The sequence below is a fragment of the Chiloscyllium plagiosum genome, chromosome 11 (assembly GCF_004010195.1).
Source record: "Chiloscyllium plagiosum isolate BGI_BamShark_2017 chromosome 11, ASM401019v2, whole genome shotgun sequence".
NCBI lineage: Eukaryota > Metazoa > Chordata > Chondrichthyes > Orectolobiformes > Hemiscylliidae > Chiloscyllium > Chiloscyllium plagiosum.
In genome coordinates, this window is record NC_057720.1 from 20,684,257 (window position 1) to 20,705,764 (window position 21,508).

The 21,508-nt window shown below is 39.9% G+C and overlaps 1 protein-coding gene across 1 annotated transcript in view; it reads right to left on the minus strand.

The window, feature by feature from the left end:
* Positions 1 to 273: 273 nt before the first annotated feature.
* The window catches only part of cnn3a (calponin 3, acidic a), a 101,329-nt gene continuing 80,094 nt past the window's right edge, over positions 274 to 21,508 (minus strand). The window contains exons 5-7 of the mRNA XM_043698852.1: positions 7,982 to 8,098; positions 4,959 to 5,105; positions 274 to 1,764 (exon numbers count right to left, since the gene is read on the minus strand). Of these exons, the coding sequence (XP_043554787.1) occupies positions 1,423 to 1,764; positions 4,959 to 5,105; positions 7,982 to 8,098 (606 nt within the window). The 3' untranslated portion in view covers positions 274 to 1,422. The remainder of the gene's footprint in view (positions 1,765 to 4,958; positions 5,106 to 7,981; positions 8,099 to 21,508) is intronic.

Genomic DNA, 21,508 nt, shown 5'->3' on the forward strand with positions numbered 1-21,508 from the left:
CACTTTTAATCAGCAATTATCGCAAAAATCAATCTTGATTATATATAAAATGGAAGGTCAGTTAACACTTCTTTATAATAAGAACATATCATTTGGCTCAGTTACACACAAAATAAATTGCAATTCATACTGAAGTAGAGTATTTGCTTAGGAATTAATCAAATTTAAATAAAAAAGTTGCACTATACTGTTCTTCAATATGGAAGTGTTCCAGAGCCAGAAGCAAAAAGAAAAATAAGCCAAAAAGGATAGACAATTATTACTAAGCAGACATGTTGTCTCTATAGTAAATTTTATTCACAAAAATGAACCATACACAAAGACATTTATGCCAAAGAAAATGGCAATAAATACAAAAATGAGGAGAGATTCCTACATGGATAAAATATGGCACATAAGTAAAATACATTTAATCTAGAGCAAAAATGGGAAAAAAGCACTGCATTTCATAAAGTCCCTTTTTAGTACAGAAAGCTGTTCAATCAGGTAACTTTGCAAATTATTCCGGTCACTTTATTTGGTTAAACATAATGAGAAGAATGATTTCAATTTTCAAATACATATTTTTGCCTCCACACAGACAACATCCCAATGGTACTAAACAATGCATTACATTGAGGTGTATTGTTTTAAACTTAAACTTAAACTTATTACCCTACATATTGCATAACTAGATTTTTGTCTTAAAAATTCAGGACGTAAAGGTTTAAGGCGGGATCAGATTTTAAGATTTGTATCCCAGTACTTTAATTTTGATCCCATTGTAGTTTTGAACAGGCCCTTTTCTTATTTGCAGCTGTCATGTGCCGTTTCATTTCTAACCTTAGAAGAAACCATTATCCACGAACAAGACATTCTTCATAGTTTTTATTTTACGTTGTGCATTTGAAATGGAATTGGTCCCATACAAAAACAGTTATGAGAAGTTAGAGCAAAACTTAAGACTAAAGGATATGACAAACAGCTGGCTGTAAATGCAGATTTAAAATGGTTTCAGCTCTTAATATTTGAAACTACATCATAGCTGATAGCAACTTGGTGTAGCAAATGTAGACTGTGTTTCCTCCCAAAACCCAAATCAAACATACTATGCAAGATGACAGCAATTAAAGTCAAAGCAACAATTTTTAATTGTAGAAAGGTGCCAGGTATTTCTAAATGCTGATTTTAGTTTTTTTCTTTTAAGTCCAAGTGAAATAGAATTGTCTCCAGTAGTTAGAAGTGGTAATTACTGTCACCAGCAAGTGGCAAGTAAAAGGGATAGAAAAGCAAGACAGCAAATACTGCTTTTATGGATTAGCTGTGCAGAGAAAAAGGCAGCAATCCAATCTTTTGGACCTTTAAATTCATGGAAGACTGTGTAGCAAAACCAAAGCTGTCTAGCTAGTTCACAAAAGGCATAATGGGTCATAATACTGCTTTTTAATAATCAACACCGTGATCGGAATAGTCACCACGGTAATCTCCTTGGTACTCATCCTGATACTCTAGGGGATAGTCATCAGGGTATTCACCTTGGTAATCTCCATCACTGTATTCTGAACCATTTGTTCCCTGGCTTCCATTGTGGATTATAGGCTCAGTTGGTGTGGCACAATATTTGGAGTCGTACACCTGCCGTCCAAGGCCATATACAGTCATGCCTGTTTGAGAGGCCCCTTTATTAGTGCCCATCTGCAGCGATATTGTCGAAGTATCACATTTCTCTGTTGACACCTTTTGGTCATAGATGTGTCTTCTGGTACCTGGGGCTGTCATACCAGCCTAGAAACAGTAGAAGACATTGGAATTATGCATACAAACATGGCATCAATATAGTTGTGAAATAAGTGGTAGCCACAACTATGAACTGCAACATGAACATACTGGCAGAAAAATCCATGATTGCCAAAGCTAGAAATACAACATCTGAATTTTCCCAAATTCCCAGACTTAGGTGCAAAAGTATTCTGCCATCAATCACTGCTTTTCATAAATAGTTCAATAAAACATTGTGTAAAGATTACTTAACACACTCACGCACACAATCATTTCGAAGCTTAAATGTTTGGAATGGAGCTCTCAAAAGATGAGTAATCGCACATTAGGCTTTGAATATAGCATCATCATGACTGTCATTGGAGTCTATTACAAATATATAAACTTCAAAGGATTCAAATTTCTTGCTGTCCAAGAAGCTGTAATAAACCTTGGGATGAAAGAGTGGAAGAAATCCAAACAGAAACTGAGCACATTACTAACAGCGCATTTTCCCAGTTTAGCAGCGCTTCTCTTTGCAGGCAAAGGAGGTGAGGTGGGAGGGTGAAATCTAAATGAGAGAAATGGCTCCAGTTAACTGCCATCATTATAAGCAGCAGTATCAACCGCCTGGAGACTGACCAAACCACGAAGGATTGGAAACAATGTTTTCAGGCACGCAAAGACCCTTCAGCACTCATATACAGTAAATACTCCACTTCAGCTCAATACAGTAAAATCTACACTTACCTGCAAAGAAAATTGCCTTACAGAGTTGGACCGAAGGGTCTGTTTCCGTGCTGTACATCTCTATGACTATGACTCTAAAATGCCCAATTCACATCATTCCCTGAAACATAAAAATTCTAACACCATCTCAAATTGGAGACTGCTCGGGAAAATTAAAACTCATGTGGCAGGGGAACATGCGAGTTGGATGCAAAATTGGCTATGTGATAGTAAGTAATTAAGGTTATGGCCAACAGGTGTTTTTGTAAATGGAAATCGATTTCCAGTGGTGTTCCACAGGGGTCAGTATTAGGTCCCTTGCATTTTTGCTTATTAATTTATCATTTAGACTTAAACATTTTAAGCATTATTTGGAAATTTGCATATGACAAAATTCATCATGTGGTTGATAAAGAAGTGGGTAGTTGTTGACTGCAGAATATCAATAGTTTGGTTTCATGGGTGAAAAAGTGACAATGGAATTTAATCTGGAGAAGTACAAGGTCATGCATTTGGAAAAGCAAATAAAGCAGAAGTGGGACGGTGTTCAGATCAGTAAGGGGGAGGGGGGAATGAGCCCTTGCAGTGTATGCCCACAGATCCCTTAAGGTAGCAGATAGGTGATAAAAGATGCAATATGGGATGATTTCCTTCATTGAGTGAGGTATTGAATATAAAGCAGGGATACAATGCTGGAACTAAATAACACTATGGTTAGGCCACAACTGGAGTTGTGTGCAGTTTTGGTCACCATACTCAGGACGTATGTAACTGCTTACAGTACAGAACAGGGGAGATTCACAAGAGTGTTGTTAGGGGTTGAAACCTGCAACTATGAAGAAAGATTGGATAGACTGGGTTGTTTTTCTAAGAACAGAGGCGGCTAAGGAGTGAATTAAGTGAGGTGCACAAAATAATAAAGGGCTTGGATACAGCAGACGGGTGAGTCATATTTCCTCTAGTGGAAAGGACAGGTCAATTACTCGGAGGCACAGGTTTAAGACGATTGGTTGAAGGATTGGAGAGAACAAGGATAAATCTTGTACAGAGAAGGTGGCGGGTTTCTAAAGTTCACTGTCTAGTTTGGTGATTGATGTGAAAACCCACAACTCATTCTTAACAAAAGCCTGGATCCACACTTGAAGCACTGTAACCTGCAAAGCTATGGACCAAGTGCTCTTAAGTAGGATTAGAATAAGTTTATTTAGATGAGACACATACAGCCTGAACAATCTCTTTCTGTATCATAATTTTTCTATAGTTCTATAATACATCAACTATAATACATAACTTGCATTTCAAGATATCTCAGTTAAGCTGACAAAGCTAAGTCAGAATTTTAGTTTCACGTGTTTTGCATGCACATAAATCACAACCCTGATCACAACATAGATTGATCAGAGTTAAAAATCACACAACATCAGGTTATAGTCCAACAGGTTTAATTGGAAGCACTAGTTTTCAGAGCTCCGCTCCTTCATCAGGTGGTTGTGGAGGACGCAATTGTAAAACACACAATTTATAGCAAATAACCTGGTATTGTGTGACTTTTAACTTTGTACACCCCAGTCCAACACCAGCGTCTCCAAATCATGACTATATTGATCAGTTTTTTTTGCGGTCTGGATGTTAGGTGTGGACCATACATGCATCATTTTAGACAGGATTATACTTTAAAAATGAGACCGACATCTCCTACACAATAAAGCTGCAGAATGGAATATAAATATATGCAAATCTCACAAAAATTAAATACTAATTAACAAAATCATCATTCTTCACCTTTCCCTGCCTGACAGCAAAGTTCCAATTTCACTGAAGGATTTCACCATTCAGCAGTAATTATCACAGTGTACAAAGAGGAGTAATGTGCACAGCCCTCCTTGTGGGGGGGGGAAAAGAGGGTGCAGGTTGGGTAAGGAAGTTACCAACTGTTCATAAGGTCCAGATGTGTTGCACTCCAATGACCTGAACAGTTTAAAATTAGACTGAAATCAACAGTCAGCAAGTAGAGCAGAGAATGTAGCACCAGCAATTTCCTACTTGCTCATTTGAGTATGGAGTGGAGAAGTCTCTGGAGCCATCAGGATCCACAGCTCAGCAGCTTTTACACTTCCTGCATCATTTGCAAACATTCAGTTCTGATGAAGGGTCACTGGAACCAAAATGTTGACTGTTTCACAGATGCTGTCAGACCTGCTGAGTTTCTCCAGCAGTTTGTTTTAATTCACAAATCTAGTTTTGTCAATGAAGATTCCTACCAAACATCTAGTATCAACAGCATCATCCTTCAGTGGTTCTTATTGCAAAGAGTGGGAGAGCAGATGCTGGGATAAAGAGACATCTTGGTGTGAAAGTAAAAAGCAGTTACTGAGCAGGTATACAGAAAGTTTGTAACAAAGAAAGGTGTATGCACCATGTTATTCAAAAGTGGGTTGCAGTCAGTTTTAACTGCAGCGTGTCATAAAACTAAAACACACTGGGTAACTTACCTGACTGGCACCTTTGTTTGTTCCCATCTGGAGGCTTATGGTTGTTTGATCGTAAGGTTTTTCGGTATGAGTCTTCGGATCATAAAGGTGTCTTCTAGTCCCATAGGCAGTCATACCTGCTTGGCTAGCACACTTGTTGGTTCCCATCTGAAAACAAGTAAGTTTGTTTAATGTTACAAAAAAAGAGAACATGTGCCTTAATACAAGAATGTCATCTACATCTCAGTTGAATTCAGACAACATTAATCTGATAGCAGGATTCCAAAGAACCATGTCTGGAATTTTGCTGAGCCTGATCCACTGGTCAGAAAACCAGTAGGGGGAACTCACTGAATTTCCTCAGGGCAGAGTAACAGAAGAGAGTGAAAGTAGCCTGTCAGAATCAAGTGGACATGAATGGGCATCCATAAAATAAAGTCCATGCCATTGCCATTGTCACCTGCAAGAATGGTGGCAATGGATAGCAATGCATCTGTCAGGTGACCAGGCCATCACCTTGGATCCTCCAGTCAAATGGTGGCACGGAAGGGGGTGGCAAGGTAGGAATAATCAACAACCATATAGATCAAAACTGAGGAAACAGATCTGACATCAGTGCTTTTCAAAGATTTTCCCCCCATGTGCTCACGTTCAGACTTTAAAGAATGGGATATTTTTGTTTGGTGGTGGTGATGGAGATGGAGGTGGAGGAAGAGTGATGACAGTAGAAAGATATTTAACAGCCTTCCTTCTCACAGGCCTTTTTGCATCAGAAATAAGGCCTCAAAGTTTGATCAGTTAGGCTACGCCCATTACTAAACGAGTACTGTGCATCAATATTCACTAAAGAGAAGGAATTGGTTGAAGATGATCTCAGTGAATGGAGTGTCAAGTTTCAAATCAAAATTTCTATTAAAAAGGAAAAGGTTTATGCATCTTAGAAGGTATTATGGTAGATAGGTCCCTGGGTCCCGACATAATCTGAAAATATGGAGGGAGGCAAGAGACCAAATTGCTGGAGCATTGACAAGACATCTTCGTATCCTCTTTGCCCACAGGTGAGGTCCCAGAAGACTGGAGGATAGCCAGTGTTATCCCATTGTTTAAGGAGGGTAGCAGGCTAATCCTGGAAGTTACATGCCTGAGAGTCTCACGTTGGTGGTAGGGCAATTATTAGCAAAGATTCTCAGGGAGAAGATCTACACACATTCAGAGCAAATGGACTTTAGCGATAGACAGCATGGCTGTGTGTGGGGGTGGTTGTGCCTCACTAACCTGAACGAGTTTTTTTTGAGGTGACAACAATTAATGAGGGGAAAAGCGGTTGATGTTATCTACATGGACTTCCGTAAAACCTTTGACAAGGTCCCTCATAGCAGACTGGTACAAAAGGTGAAGTCACATGGTATCAGTGATGAGCTGGCAAGATGCTTACAGAACTGGCTTAATCACAGGAGATAAGAGGATAGGGTGGAAGGATACTTTTCAGAATGGAGGGCTGTGATAGGTGGTGTCCCATGGGGATCAGTGCTGGGACCTCTGCTGTTCGTGATCTATATAAATGATTTTGAGGAAAATGTAGCTAGTCTAATTAGTAAGTTTCCAGACGATACAAAGATTGGTGGAGTTGCAGATAGTGAGGAGAATGGTCACAGGATACAGCAGGATATAGATCAACTGGAGGCATGAGCAGTAAAATTGCAGATGGAGTTTAATGTAGACAAATGTGAGGTGATGCATTTTGGAAGGACAAGTACAAGTTGAAAAGTTTATACTGAATGGCAGAACCCTTAGGAGTGTTGATATGCAGAGGTGTGCAGGTCCACATGTCACTGAAGGTGGCAGTGCAGGTAGATAAGGTAATAAAAAAGACCTATGGCATTCTTGCCTTCATTGGAAGAGGCATTGAGTAGAAGGATAGACAAGTTATGATGCTGCTTTATAGAACTTCAGTTAGGCTACACTTGGAATATTGCATAAGGTTCTGGTCACCACACTACCAGAAGAATTTGGATGCTTTGGATAGGGTACGGAAAAGGTTTAACAGGATGTTGCCTGGAATGGAAGATTTTAGCTATGAAGAAAGGTTGGATAGACTGGGTTTGTTTTCACTGGAACGGAGGTTGAGGGGCGACCTAGTAAAAGTTTACTAGATTGTGGGTGGCATGGATAGAGTGGAAAGTATGAGGCTCTCTCCCCAGGGTGGAGGAGTCAATTACTAACAGACACAGGTTCAAGGTGCGAGGGACAGGGGATGTTAACAAGAGATTTGCGAGGCAAATTGTTCACACGAAGGGTGGTAAGTGCCTGAAATGTGTTGCCAGAGGTGGTGTTGGAAGCTCACAATAGCAGCATTCAAGAAACACCTGGACGAATATATGAAGAGGAAGGGAATAGCGGGGTACAGATCATGTAAGTGAAGACAGGTTTAGTACAGAAGGGCAAAATGGGGCGATGCAGGCTTGGATGGCTGAAGGGCCTGTTCTTTTGCTATATTGTTCTTTGTTTGTTACTACAAACATACAAGGATTTTATAGGGCTTTGTAACTATTAACACTTGAGCAGAGCAATGCAGCCACAGTGGCTAGCTTTGAGCGCACCAGGGGTTAAAATATTTTTTATTCATCAAGGACCCCTCGAGATTTTCTTGTGGGCTACATTTTCATTCTCCCTAGCTCCTTTATTAGGTGATACAGTCACTTCTTTATATGTGCTAAGAGTATTTGAACTCACTCAGAAGCAGAATTAGGAGAATTTAAAAAAAACATTACCACACAGTTAAAACTCAAAACCATACCAGTGCATTTAAATTGGCATATGATAAGAAGTACAAGTTAGCAACAATTAAAAAAAAAGACAGCAATACACAAAATGCCATCTCTGTAAACATGCTAACTATGCACTGGGGAGGTTACAGGTGTACAATTGCATGTTTATTTCTAACAGTCACTGGACTCCCCCCTTGCTTGATCTCACCTTTTCCAATGAGCTCTGCCCCACTGGGAGAGAGAAATACCTTGCAAATGCAAATAATCAATGGTTACCTGAAGTCCAATTACACTTTGTCCAGCTTTCAGTTTTTCCTCCTTGAAGTGCCTTTCCTGTTTATCTGCATATTTAACGCCAATGTCCATTCTTGTGTGAAAGCCTTTCGTTTTTGCCTGCTCAAAAGAAATCAAATATGGTGACATTAAATTCAAGCCTGAAGGTAACTGTCAATTCAAACAATGCTTCCTGCTGAACAGGATTTGAAAAGCAACTTACAAACATTAACAGCAAAGTTACACATGGAAATGAAGACTAAACAAAAGGAGGAATTAAGTCAAACAAATACAATTTTGCAAAGTAGTTGTTTGGCAGAACTGCTTCAGAATCTTCAGGTTAACTCCAGTAATGAATCAGTAATATTCCTGGTTTATAAATCAAAACTTATCTTAGTTCAATCAAAATTACACTTTAATCTCCCCCAGTGTTCTCTACCACCTTACTACATGTTCTCTAAATTTAAGATTAGATTAGATTACTTACAGTGTGGAAACAGGCCCTTCGGCCCAACAAGTCCACACCGACCCGCCGAAGCGCAACCCACCCAGACCCATTCCCCTACATTTACCCCTGCACCTAACACTACGGGCAATTTAGCATGGCCAATTCACCTGACCTGCACATTTTTTGGACTGTGGGAGGAAACCGGAGCACCCGGAGAAAACCCACGCAGACACGGGGAGAATGTGCAAACTCCACACAGTCAGTCGCCTGAGGCGGGAATTGAAACCGGGTCTCTGGCGCTGTGAGGCAACAGTGCTAACCACTGTGCCACCCACAACTAACAGAAATATTCTTTTTGCGAAACTACTTAGTTAAAAACCTAATAGCAACTTCCTTAGATAGACTTTGAAAGTAGAAATTTCAAACTTGCAGATAACACGGATTTATTTTAAACAATTGTTGTTAATTGATGTTTAATTGCCTGCCTCATTTTAAGCAAATATTAGAACACAATTAGGTTTTCTTAGTCACCCAATTCCGCCTGCTTGTTATGATCCCAGCTGAAATTACTACTGGACAAGTCAGATCTCAGAATGAAATCTGGCTTGGTAGGTCATATCATATCTACTTGCTTGTTTAAAAACAATGACTGCAGATGCTGGAAACCAGATTCTGGATTAGTGGTGCTGGAAGAGCACGGCAGTTCAGGCAGCATCTGAGGAGCAGTAAAATCGACGTTTCGGGCAAAAGCCCTTCATCAGGAATAAAGGCAGTGAGCCTGAAGCGTGAAGAGATAAGCTAGGGGACACCCGCATCAATCAACCACATCGCCCCGTGGCCCAACATTTCAACTCCCCCTCCCACTCTGCCGAGGACATGGAGGTCCTGGGCCTCCTTCAAGTGGGAGGGGGAGTTGAAATGTTGGGCCACGGGGCGATGTGGTTGATTGATGCGGGTGTCCCAGAGATGTTCCCTAAAGCGCTCTGCTAGGAGGCGTCCAGTCTCCCCAATGTGGAGGAGACCGCATCGGGATGAAGGGCTTTTGCCCGAAACGTCGATTTTACTGCTCCATGGATGCTGCCTGAACTGCTGTGCTCTTCCAGCACCACTAATCCAGATATCTACTTGCTTGTCATTTAATATGGCAATCTTTCTCTGAAACGTGAACACGACCGCAAATTTGTTTTCAACAATAAAACAGAAGGTTGAAGACCAAGAAAAATAAAATTAAGATCAACTGAAGCCAAGCTAAATAAAGTTTAAAAGTTGTCTAAACATGGCAAGACAAAATCCTATCTATACCACAGTATCATCGCTGGACAGTTACTTAAAATCCACAGAAATTTTTCTTCCCTGTTCAATCTGTAGATTTGACCCAAATGCATTTCATTCCTGTCCTGTAAGCTGCAAAGTTTTTTTTCCCTGGAACTCTCAAACATGTAATAGCATAAGATTTGCTCAGGCTTTCAATAATCTGCAGAGTTCTAACCCAACACTCCTCACCAGGATGTTTCACAAACTACAATCTTACACAGAGGCAACTTATTCCCATAACTGTTATAAAGAATCTCATCTTTTAGGACAGACTATTCAACTTCAATCATCTGCTTCCAACTGAACCAATTTTTTGAATTAAATTTAAAACAAGTTGCTCAACCTAAATTCTGTTGAAGCTAATAGATTAAATGTGTTTGCTCTCTTACCATAAACGTCAGGAGTCCTTGCTGCTCTCTCTGACATATACAGGGTTTCAGGTAATGGTTTCAGAAAGGCTGACCCCATTAAAAGACCATTACAAAAATAGCCAAACTAATTTAAAACCCAAACCCCTAAACATGTTACATAAAAATCTTAAATCTTTCACCAGACCTTCCCAAAAGAGGAAAAATTTATATTTTGAGACAAAGTTTCATTTTCCAGCATGGGTTCAATTCCCAATCTGTCGGAGGTTACCACGAAGGACGATTTCTCAATCTTTCCCCTCGCCTGAGGCATGGTGACCCTTGGGTCAAGCCATCACCAGCTGTTGGTCTCTAATGGACAACAGCCTATAGTCTGATAGGACTATGGAGAGTTACATCAAATGAATTTTATGGTAACCATATTTTTTACAAAAGTCCATTTGCATTCCATTTCCTTCATACTTGCTCTTGATAAAGTGTCCACTGTAACACTGATTTTTCCAGGTGCACGAGTGATTTTTTTAAGTTGTATGGCTGAATGACTAAGTTTCTTTGAAGCAACTTCAAATTTCTGCTTTCCAAAAAAAGGTTTTGGCCCAAATGGATGAGAACTTCTCCCGCATTGCTGGGAATGCATAGTTCACAAACATATAAATCAACACAAGACTGTCTCCTTCACAACCAAATATTTTGGTTGTCATGAAGTCAGTTTCTTAGAAAAACTGATATGTCGTTCGATTCCCATGTCATCATCTCGTAGTAAAATTACATCTGCACCATTATCGATGATATCAAGTCAATTTGAATATATATTTCATGTATATTCTAGCACTGCCAACCAATGGTCAGCATAGCGTTCAAGTTGCAAAAGATACTGACATTCAAACTCCCTTTCACAAATTCAAAGGAGCCATGACAATGAAAAAGTTCAGAACAAACATTCAATAATACTTCACAAAATTTTAATCTTGTCCTAGGCACAATAAAATCCAAAATAGCCCCGACTTGCAATTCTTTTGGTGCTGCTTGGCTTTGTGTAACAGTCTGGCCCAAGTCATCTTTGCTCGTACAAATTCACTCAGTCAGATCTTTAACCAAACGTGATCTTTGTAGCTGATCTAAATAGGTTTCCCCAGTTTGGCAACTGGTTGTATTCAGGCAATTGAAATCACGCAATTACTTTACTGTTTAATCATAAGGATGTTGCGAGCACATATTTTACCTCAAATTGCCTGACTTTTGCACTTTTGTTACAAAAGTTGACATCTCTTTGGTGCTCTCAATGGAACTTTGCCTGCGTCTTTTTAGCAACTTGGTTTTGGTGATGTATTGTGCACATAGAATTCTTTCAACATAGTCCTGCAATTATGAAATTGTGATAAAAACAGCCTGTACTTTTTGTGTTTACTTTGCAATAATATCTTTCTGAATTTCTGCTGACTCATCGGTTTTTACACCATCAGAGATGAGATTTGCCAATGACTTAGTTGTATAATGGCATTGTTCACCATAAACTTGAGCAAATTTCTTTTGACTTGAATCTGTAAAATGCTGTTTTATAAGTACTCATTCTCAATTCTGATATTTTTATTTCACTTGCTTTCACTACCATCATAATATCTCTAACAGATTAAAATGACACACTTGCCAATTATTAGCTCTGCCCAGAATACTCACTACATAATTCACAATGAGTCTCTGATTTCATAAGGTTCAGTGAATTTTGCTTTTGAATAGCTCCCAGAGAAATGTGTTAGTAGTAACACCAGCAACAAAATTTCAAACTTTGTTCTTTTTATCTGCTCTAGATTTCATTGTTTACTGAGCACTTTTCAAACACTTCTCCATCAATTTTCATGCTTTGGACAATTTCTCCCAAACTCAAAAACACAGACTCTAAACATAGTCTCTAAGTTTTTGTTTTATCAATTTAAGTGGTCTCTTCATGTCCACATTAGTCCAAAAGGAATGAATTTGGTAGACTTAAGAGCATGTCGAAGGGTGAACAGTAACAAGGGGATTTCTGTATCCCAATTGTTAGGGTATCAACAGCAATAAGCTCTAATCAACGCTGTCAAAGTTTGATGCAATTGTTTCCATGCAGGAGATTAAGATTGTGGGTAATGAGCAGATGATGCAAATTCTCATTCCTAAACTCGTCATCATTTCTTTAATTAACGGTGCTGTAAAATCTGAACCATAATCTGATGCTTTCTTTTGGGTAATTCAGATCTTGCATAAAAAAAACTAACTTATCCACTGTGATTTTTGTAGCAACTTTTCCTAAAGGCACTGCTCCAGAAAGTTTTGTTGAAATGTTCAGAACCATTAAAAGATACTAATTCATATTCCTTGTTTTAGATAGGGATCCTAAACAAGTTATAGGACTCTGCTAAATGGTTTCTTTGAAAGCTGGTGACAGAGTTAAAGATGTAGGTTTAATTGAAATTTCCCCATTGTTTGACATGGCATGGCAAGCAAAATCTGACCACAATTTTATGCAATCCTGACCAATAAGAATGTTTAATATTTAAGCATGTGTTTTCCTAAAATCTCACTAAACTCCACTGGAATTTTGTGAGCCATTTTGAAGATTTTATAAAACTCAGATGGAACTTCCATCTGGTGGACCACTGCCTGGTAGACCCATGAGTTTCTCATCGACAGATGGATTAGGTGGTCTCTATCTCCTCATTAGTATTTGTCTTTCAAGTAATGCTTGGCTCTGACTCAAAAGAATTCCAAGTGGGTTGTCTGCTATAACTCAATTCAGGAAAGATTTGCTACATTTCTATTAAAGAAGATGGGTCAAACACATTAGTCTCACTTTTTACCTGCATCTTTTGAGTTAAATTCTCAAAAGTATCCAATAACAAATTCCAAATCATTTTCTTGTCTCGGATTCCTTTTCTTCCTGTTTACATCAGTAAACAATCCAGGAGGTTCTTCCTGTAACACATCTTACCTCCACTGGTTGTTCCACTACTCTCCTGAGGCACATATGCTTTTGTTAAATTCATTTTTGTGGGATGTGGGGGGTCACTGGCTGGCTAGCATTTATTGCCCATCCCTAGTTGCTCTTGAGGTGGTGGTGTGCTGCTTTCTTTAACTGCTGCAGTCCACCTGCTGTGGGTTCACCCACAATGCTACTAAGGAGGGAATTCCAGGATTTTGACCCAGTAACAGTGGACAGTGAAGGAATGCAGATATATTTCCAAACCAGGATGGTGAGTGGCTTGGAGAGGAACTGGATATCTGCTGCTCTTGTCTTTCTAGATGGAAGTGGTTATGGATTTGGAAGGTGCTGTCTGAGGATCTTTGGTGAATTTCCGCTGTGCATCTTCTAGATAGTGCACACTTCTGTTACTGAGCATCGGTGGTGGAGGGAGTAGATGCTTGTGGATACAGTTCCAATAAATTCTACCACAGAACACACCAGATGGCCTCCTTCTTTAGAGACCGTAATTTCCCTTCCCACGTGGTTAAAGATGCCCTCCAACGCATCTCGTCCACATCCCGTACCTCCGCCCTCAGACCCCACCCCTCCAACTGTAACAAGGACAGAACGCCCCTGGTGCTCACCTTCCACCCTACCAACCTTCGCATAAACCAAATCATCCCTCTCCCCACCCCCACCCTCCCCTAGCTTATCTCTTCACGCTTCAGGCTCACTGCCTTTATTCCTGATGAAGGGCTTTTGCCCGAAACATCGATTTCAAAGCTCCTTGGATACTGCCTGAACTGCTGTGCTCTTCCAGCACCACTAATCCAGAATCTGGTTTCCAGCATCTGCATTTATTGTTTTTATCTGGATGGCATCAGGCTGAGTGTTGTTGGGGCTGCACTAACCTAGGCAAGTGGGGAGCATTCCATCATACTACTGACTTGTGCCTTGTAGATAGTGGACAGGTTTCGGGTGTCAGAAGTTGAGTTACTCACTGTAGCATTCCTAGCCTCTGACCTGCTTTTAAAGCCACTGCATTTATGTGGTGAATCTAGTTGAGTTTTTAATCAATGATAACTCTCAGGATGTTGATGGTGGGTGGATTCAGTGAAGGTAACGCCATTGAATGTCAAGGAGCAGTGATCAGATCGTCTCTTAGAACATAGAACATTGCAGCGCAGTACAGGCCCTTCAGTCCTCAATGTTGCGCCGACCTGTGTAAGCAATCTAAAGCCCATCTAACCTACACTATTCCATTTTCATCCATATGTTTATCCAATGATCATTTAAATGCCCTTAGTGTTCCACACCCCTACTACTCGAAGTAAAGAAACTACCTCTGACATCTGTCCTGTATCTATCACCCCTCAATTTAAAGACATGCCCCCTCATGCTAGCCATCACCATCTGAGGAAATGGCTCTCACTGTTGCGGATGAGTTGTAGGATGGTGCTCAGAGGAAGGCAGGTACTCTCACAATAAATTGGTGATGGTCAAAGCCTGGCATTTGTGTGCATGAATGTTACTTGCCACCTTTTAGCCCAAGTCCAGGTCTTGTTGCATTTGGACATGGACTGCTTCAGCATCTCAGGAACCATGAATGGTGCTGAACATTGTGCAATCAGCGATGAACATCCCCATTCTGACCTTATGATGAAAGGAAGGTCATTGATGAAGCGGCTGAAGATGGTTGGGCAGGACACTGCCCTGAGGAACTGCGGCTTGAACCTGCCCAAAATTTTCCAAAATCAAATCAATTCCATATACAGGAATTTATTTCACTACTCCAACTATAGCTTCTCCAGTTATTAACTCACACTTTATTCCAAACCTGCATAATTGGACTAGTTTTTAAAATCTGCATATACCTCCAAATCAACATTTCTTCTCTCAGTAAACCCTCTAGAAGGCAAACATGATCATAATCCAGCAACAGTGACTGACTGGCACCAATGTGCATCAACTTAATGGGAGTAATAATTCTCTTTTTGCAATAAAATAGTCAGAACCTCCGGTGATGGGTTTCAATTTGAAAACTATTTTCCTAATATCGACACGACTGTCCAGAGTCATCCTTCTCTCAGAAATGTTGCCATAATTCCACAAAACCAAGGGTTGCTCTCTCAATAAAGAGACCAGGGGACTAGGGATGGACATGAGGGACAACACATCTCAGGTGAAAGGAGAGGTTGAGAAAGGAGAGTCTTTTAATGATAACCTCAGCTGATGCTGAGCCATAAAGACACTAGTGCACAGTTAGGCCATTCAGCCCATCAAGTCTGCTTTTCTATTCCCTCTGGACTTGCTTTCTTGCCGTAACCTTTGATCCCTTTATCAATCAAGAACCTGTCCATCTCGTCTTAAATGACCTGGCCTCCACAGCCTTCTGTGGCAATGAATTCCACGGATTCCATAATCTGCTGAAGAAATTCCTCTTCATCTCAGTTCGAAAGAGTTGTATTTTTTAATCTGAGGCTGTGCCCTCAGGTCCTAGTCTATCCTACCAGTGGAAACATCTTCTCCACGTCCACTCTATCCTGACCTCAGTATCCTGTTGTTCATGATTTCAATTGTCAGCCATGGTTGTCTTGCCCTCCCTTAGTTATACCTTGGGATAAATTTCTGCTGTGTCTCCCAAATTACTCCCAGAAACTCCTGCCATTGCTGTTCCACCATCTTCCCTGCTTAGTTCCCCTTCCAATCAACTCTGGTCAGCTCCCTCCTAATGTTTTTACTGTTACCCTTGACTCAACTGTAATACCATTATATCTGATTCAAGCTTCTCCCTCTCAAACTGCAGGGTGAATTCTATCACTTTATGGTCACTGCCCGCTTAGGGGTCCCTTCACCTTGAGCTGCCTCATCAAATTTGCCTCATTACACATCACAAAATCCAGAGTCGCCTGTTCCCTAGTGGGCTCCACCACAAGCTACTCAAAAAACAAACCAACCCGATTTTTTCCCCAGTCCACCTGCATTTTAACGTTCCCTATGATTATTATCATAGCGCCCTTCTTACATGTATTTGCTATTTTCTGATTTCTTTCCTTCCCCGCATCCTAACTACTGATGGGGGACCTGTACACAACTCCCATTAGGGTTTTTTTCCCTCTGCAGTTCCTCAACTCTACCCACACAGTCTACACCTTCCAAATTTATATCGTTTCTTGCTTTTAATTTCTTACTTCAACCCCACCACCTCTGCCTTAACTCTGCCAATCCTTTCGAGAGGACATGCATCCTTGGATATTTAGATCCCAGTCCTAATTTTAACAACTGAAACCAGTGAACCCACTGAATTTCTTCCATTTTTGCAAATTTGACAAATATTTTATTAGATTTCTTTCAGAGTCCTAAATTTTTAATTTGATAAACTTCCAGTATAGCATTTTTAACAGTTTCATAATCACTGTTCTTCTGACAAAATTACACACACACATAAACATACAAAGTCATATCAGTACTTGTCAAAACACTACAGCATTAAAATCCAATCATTTTTTTGTGATCTCAGGTGTCCAGCTACTTTCTTAAATGAATCTTTTAGAATACAGAAGAGTGCAGAACAAGTACAGTCCCTTTAGTTCACCACATCTGTGCTGACCATGATGTGATTCTAAATGAACCCCATTTGCCCGAAAAGGGTCCATATACCTCTACTCTTTGCCTGTCCAAATGCCTCTTAAAACTCAGCTATCATATTTGCTTTTACCACTTCTTTTGACAGTGCATTCCAGGTTGCTATCACCCTCACTTGCCTCACACATCTCCTTTCAAGTTACTTGCCCTCACCTTAAACCCATGCCTCCTAGTATTTGATATTTCTACCCTGGGAAACAGACCCTTGAAAATCCATCATATCCACATCACTCAATTTTACATACTTCCATCAGATCACCCTCAGTTTCTGACACTCCTGTCAGAACGATCTAAGTTTGTCCAAACTCTCCTCACAGTGAACACACTCCAATCCGGGTAACATCCGAGTAAGCATCTTTTGCATCCTCTTTAAAGCCCCCACATCGTTCCCATATTGTGGTGACCAGAACTGCACACAACATTCCAAATGTAGCTTAACTAAAGTTTTACACAGCTGCAACATGACTTGCCAAATTCTGCACTCAATACCTCAACCTATGAAGGGAAGCATGCACGACACCTTCTTTACTACCTTATTCACTTGTGTTGCCACATTCAGGGAGCTTTCAATATGACCCCAAGATCTCCCTATATATCCCAGGACCCTGCCCATTGACTGCATACTTTCCTCTTGCATTGACCTCCTAAAATGCATCACCTCATCTCTGGTTTAATCTGCATTTTCCTGTCTAGCTTTCCTACTCATCTGTATCCTGCTACATCCTTTCTCACTAAACACAAATCCACCAATTTTCATGTCAAAGTCATCCTCAATAAATCTAGGCACTAATGACAAATTCATAATTAAAACCAACATCTCATTGGAATCAGAGTCACCTTCTAAACAACTGCCTCTCGTCTTTCTTTACTTAAATCAGCTTGTTTAATTTCTCTCTCTCTTTGGAGGCAAGTTTTTAAAATTCTATTCACACTAGATTTTTTCCCCCAATCTTCTCTTTCCAACTTGAGAATTTTCAATTCAATGTCCCTTTCCATTTTCCCACTTATCTTTTCATTCCTCTTTCTCAAAGATTTATAAATACAAAATCTATTATTGTATCTTAGCTAATTATAGCAGTGACATTTCAATTTTAGGTTTTCATTCCGATTATAAATGCTCAGTAATCTCCATCTCCTTCCTAAAAGATTTTGATTTTATTTCTACCTTCAGTTTATCTACTCACTCTCTCGTTTCAAATAATCTATTATTACATCATCTACAGGTTGTTCTGCTATAACGCACGTTTAGTTAAATGCAAATTTGCTGTAACACGACTATGAATTGGGACACTGCTTCTAAAGCTAACACGTGTGTTGGCTGTAACACAATTGCATCGCCAACAGTTTAAGTGCTGTTTCTAAAGTGCGATTTTTTAAATAATGCGGGGTTGCACAAGAATGCAACCATCCCGTTATAGAAGAATTACTTGTATTTCAAAAAAGCACAAGCAACATTCAAAGATATTTTCAAAATCTATTAAATAAACTTGACCAGACAGCCGTTTATGTGCAGAATCTCCACGTATTTGTTTCTGTAAATTCTATGGACTAGACCAGACCCCTCAAAAATATTTTAAGAGGGGAAAGTAGACCCCCAACTTTTTCTTATTTTAAAGGTCGGTGTGAAATGCCGTGCTCCAGATGTGATTCAACTGGTCAAACTTCTCACAGTCAAGCAAAACACAATTTATTTTAACACTATAGTTAAAGTATAAACAAAAGCAAGAGGAATTTAGAATAATCTAATTATTGGACAACTTAACCGAATAATAGATTAATTACATATTACTAATTAATTGTTTCAATATAGTAACATCTCAAACACACCCCTTGGCAAAAAGGCAAATTCAGACATAGATTCTTGCATGTAGATCTCCAATCCAGGAGGGAAAAATCATCAAGAAAAATCTCACAGGAAGTAGCAGCTAGGAATCATTCACTGAAGTTTCCCATTCTTCTGAGACCCCAAGCAGGTTCTGACTGCTGAAAAAATCAAAACCCAGTAATCCTGATCTATGAGAGCTAGCCACACCCATTCAAGCTATTTAAAAAACCCAAGGCCTCAAGTTGTTTACTCTAGTAGTACTGGTCAACTGCTCAGTGTCTCTGCCTTTACAACCTCTCAAAATAAAGGACAAAATTACCTTGTGAAGTGACAGCATCGTCACACCCCTAAGTGAGAGTGACTGCCCTTGACATCAAGGCCACTTTTGACTAAAGTGTGGCATCAAGGAGTCCCAACAAAACTGGAGTCAGTGGACATCAGAAGAAAAACCTTCCACTGGTTGGAGTCATATTTGGCACATAGGAAGGTTTTTGAGGTTGTGGAGGTCAGTCATCTCCGCTCCAGGACATTGCTACAGGAGTTCTTCAGGGGTGTGTCCGAGGCCAAACCATGCAATTCACCTGCAATTTCAACAATCTTTTGCCATTAAGGTAAGAAGCGGGGATGTTTGCTGATGTGTGCACAATGCTCAGTATTTTTGGCAACTCCTCAGATACTGAAGTAGTCAATGTCCAAATGCAACAAGACCTGGCCAATATCCAAGCTGAGTCTGAAAAATAACAAGAACATTTGCACCACACAACTGCCAGACAAGGACCATCTCCAATAAGAGATTATCATCACTGAATCTCCCATCATCAGCATCCTGAAGGTGGCCGTTTAAATACAACAGCAACAAAAGCAAGTCAGCGGGTAGGTATATTTCAGTTAGTAACTCACTTCTTGACTCCCTGTCCATCATCTACAAGGCACAAGTGAGTGTGTGATAGAATACTCTCCACTTGCCTGGATGAGTGCAACTCCTACGGGACAAAGCAGCCTGCTTGATTGGTTCCACATTCAGAAACATTCATTCCCTGCATCACTGATGCTCAGTAGTAGCAGTCTGTGCCATCTACAAGATGCATTCCAGAAATTCACCAAGGCTCCTCAGATAGCATCTTCCTTACTCACAACCACTTCCATCTAGAAGGAAAAGGACAGCACATACATGGGAACACCATGATCTGGAAGTTCCTCACCAAGCTACTCACCATACTCACTTTGAAACATATCACCATATCTGCAATGTCATTATATCGAAATCCTGGAATTCCTTCCCTCAAAGTATTGCGAGTCTAGTGACAGTACATGGACTGCAGCAGTTTACCACCACTTTCTCAAGAGCAATTAGAAACTGGCAACAAACGCTGACCAATACAATGATGCCCACGTCCCACGAGTGAGTGAATAATGCAAAAATGAAGAGTCCTTGTCTGTTACAGCTCATGGCTTAATATTTTCACTCTCCTGTTATTAAACCACCACAATATAAACAGACTTCCAATAATACCCCAGGGGATCTTGCAGTTACCTGCTCTCTCTGAAACATACTGGTTTCAAAGTCATCATTGTTGAAAGACTTTTTAAAACCCCTTCACAAAAATAGAACCACCATCCATATGTACTGGTTTAAAATTTAAACTCTTTAAAAAAAAAAGTCACACACCCCATTTCACTTGCTTCAACTACATATATTCTCTTCTGCTATGAATTATGCACCTATCTTGCTTCCCTTTAAAACTCAATACTATTCTACTTAACTAACCATGTGTACATAGCCCCACATTTTACCATTCCTGGCTAAATAAATTTTTCCCGCGTTCTCTATTGGACTTATTATTAATATCTTCTATTTACAGCCTCTAATGCTGGACCTTCTCAACCTGGAAATATCATTTTTCAACCAGTCCTTCAAATAGCTTTAAGACTGACATGGCCTCTGAGGTCACTCCTCAGTCTCATCTTTTCTACAGAAAGTAACTCACCCTTTTCGGTGTTTACTGAATATTCTAATCTTTCATTTATGGCATCATCCTCACTAACATTGTTTGCTGCTGTAGCACCTCTATCTTAATTGAACACCATCTCATTAAGGTTCTACACATGTTTAATATGAAATGCAGGGACTCTATTCCTCTAGAAATGAGGCCCATTATTATCGCTGTATTTTTAAGGTTTTTTAATATGTGTGTGGCTATTAAAAATACTTGCAAATGTGCAATCCTAGATCTTTTTACTCCTCTACTTCGACCACTCAGATAATTGCATTCCAAGGATGGCGTGGTCTCTGCATTCCTCTTACTAAAATTAATGACCCCACACTTGCTAATTTGTATTTACATGCCCATTATTTAACATCTTGAATTTTGTAGCAGTCCCCCCTCAGTCTTAAACATACTAATTTGATGTGAATTGTAAATTTTGAAAATATTGATTCCTGTGAGACACCATTTCTCTCATTCTCAGTACAATCAACTCTTCTGGAGACATTAAGTTGAAACATTTTCAGTTGATCTTCATTTCTAAATCTTACAGGCAACTAACACATTTTAGCCTCATTAAAATGGCTTTGTGTTAACTGAATGCAACGCTATATACATCTATAGTTTAAAAAGCACAAGTAACTTATGATTAGCTACCGCCCATTCACATCTAACTGCATGCTTTCAGTAGTCATGCCTTCCATACTCAAGTACAGATATAATGTGGGGGTGCCGGTGTTGGACTGGAGGGTGGGGGGTAGAAAGGTCTAAAGTCACACAACACCAGCTTATATTTCAATAGGTTTATTTGAAATCACACGCTTTCAGAGCACTGTCCTCTGTCAGGTGGAGTGAGCACCCTGGCACAGACTTTATAATTGAGGCAAAGAGATAATTACAAAACAAATTAGTATAATATGGTGCTAGAGACAAACCAAAAGACTGGAATAACATGCTAGGTATAAGAGTTGAATGCAGAGGGTCCACACCTAGCATGTTATTAGAGT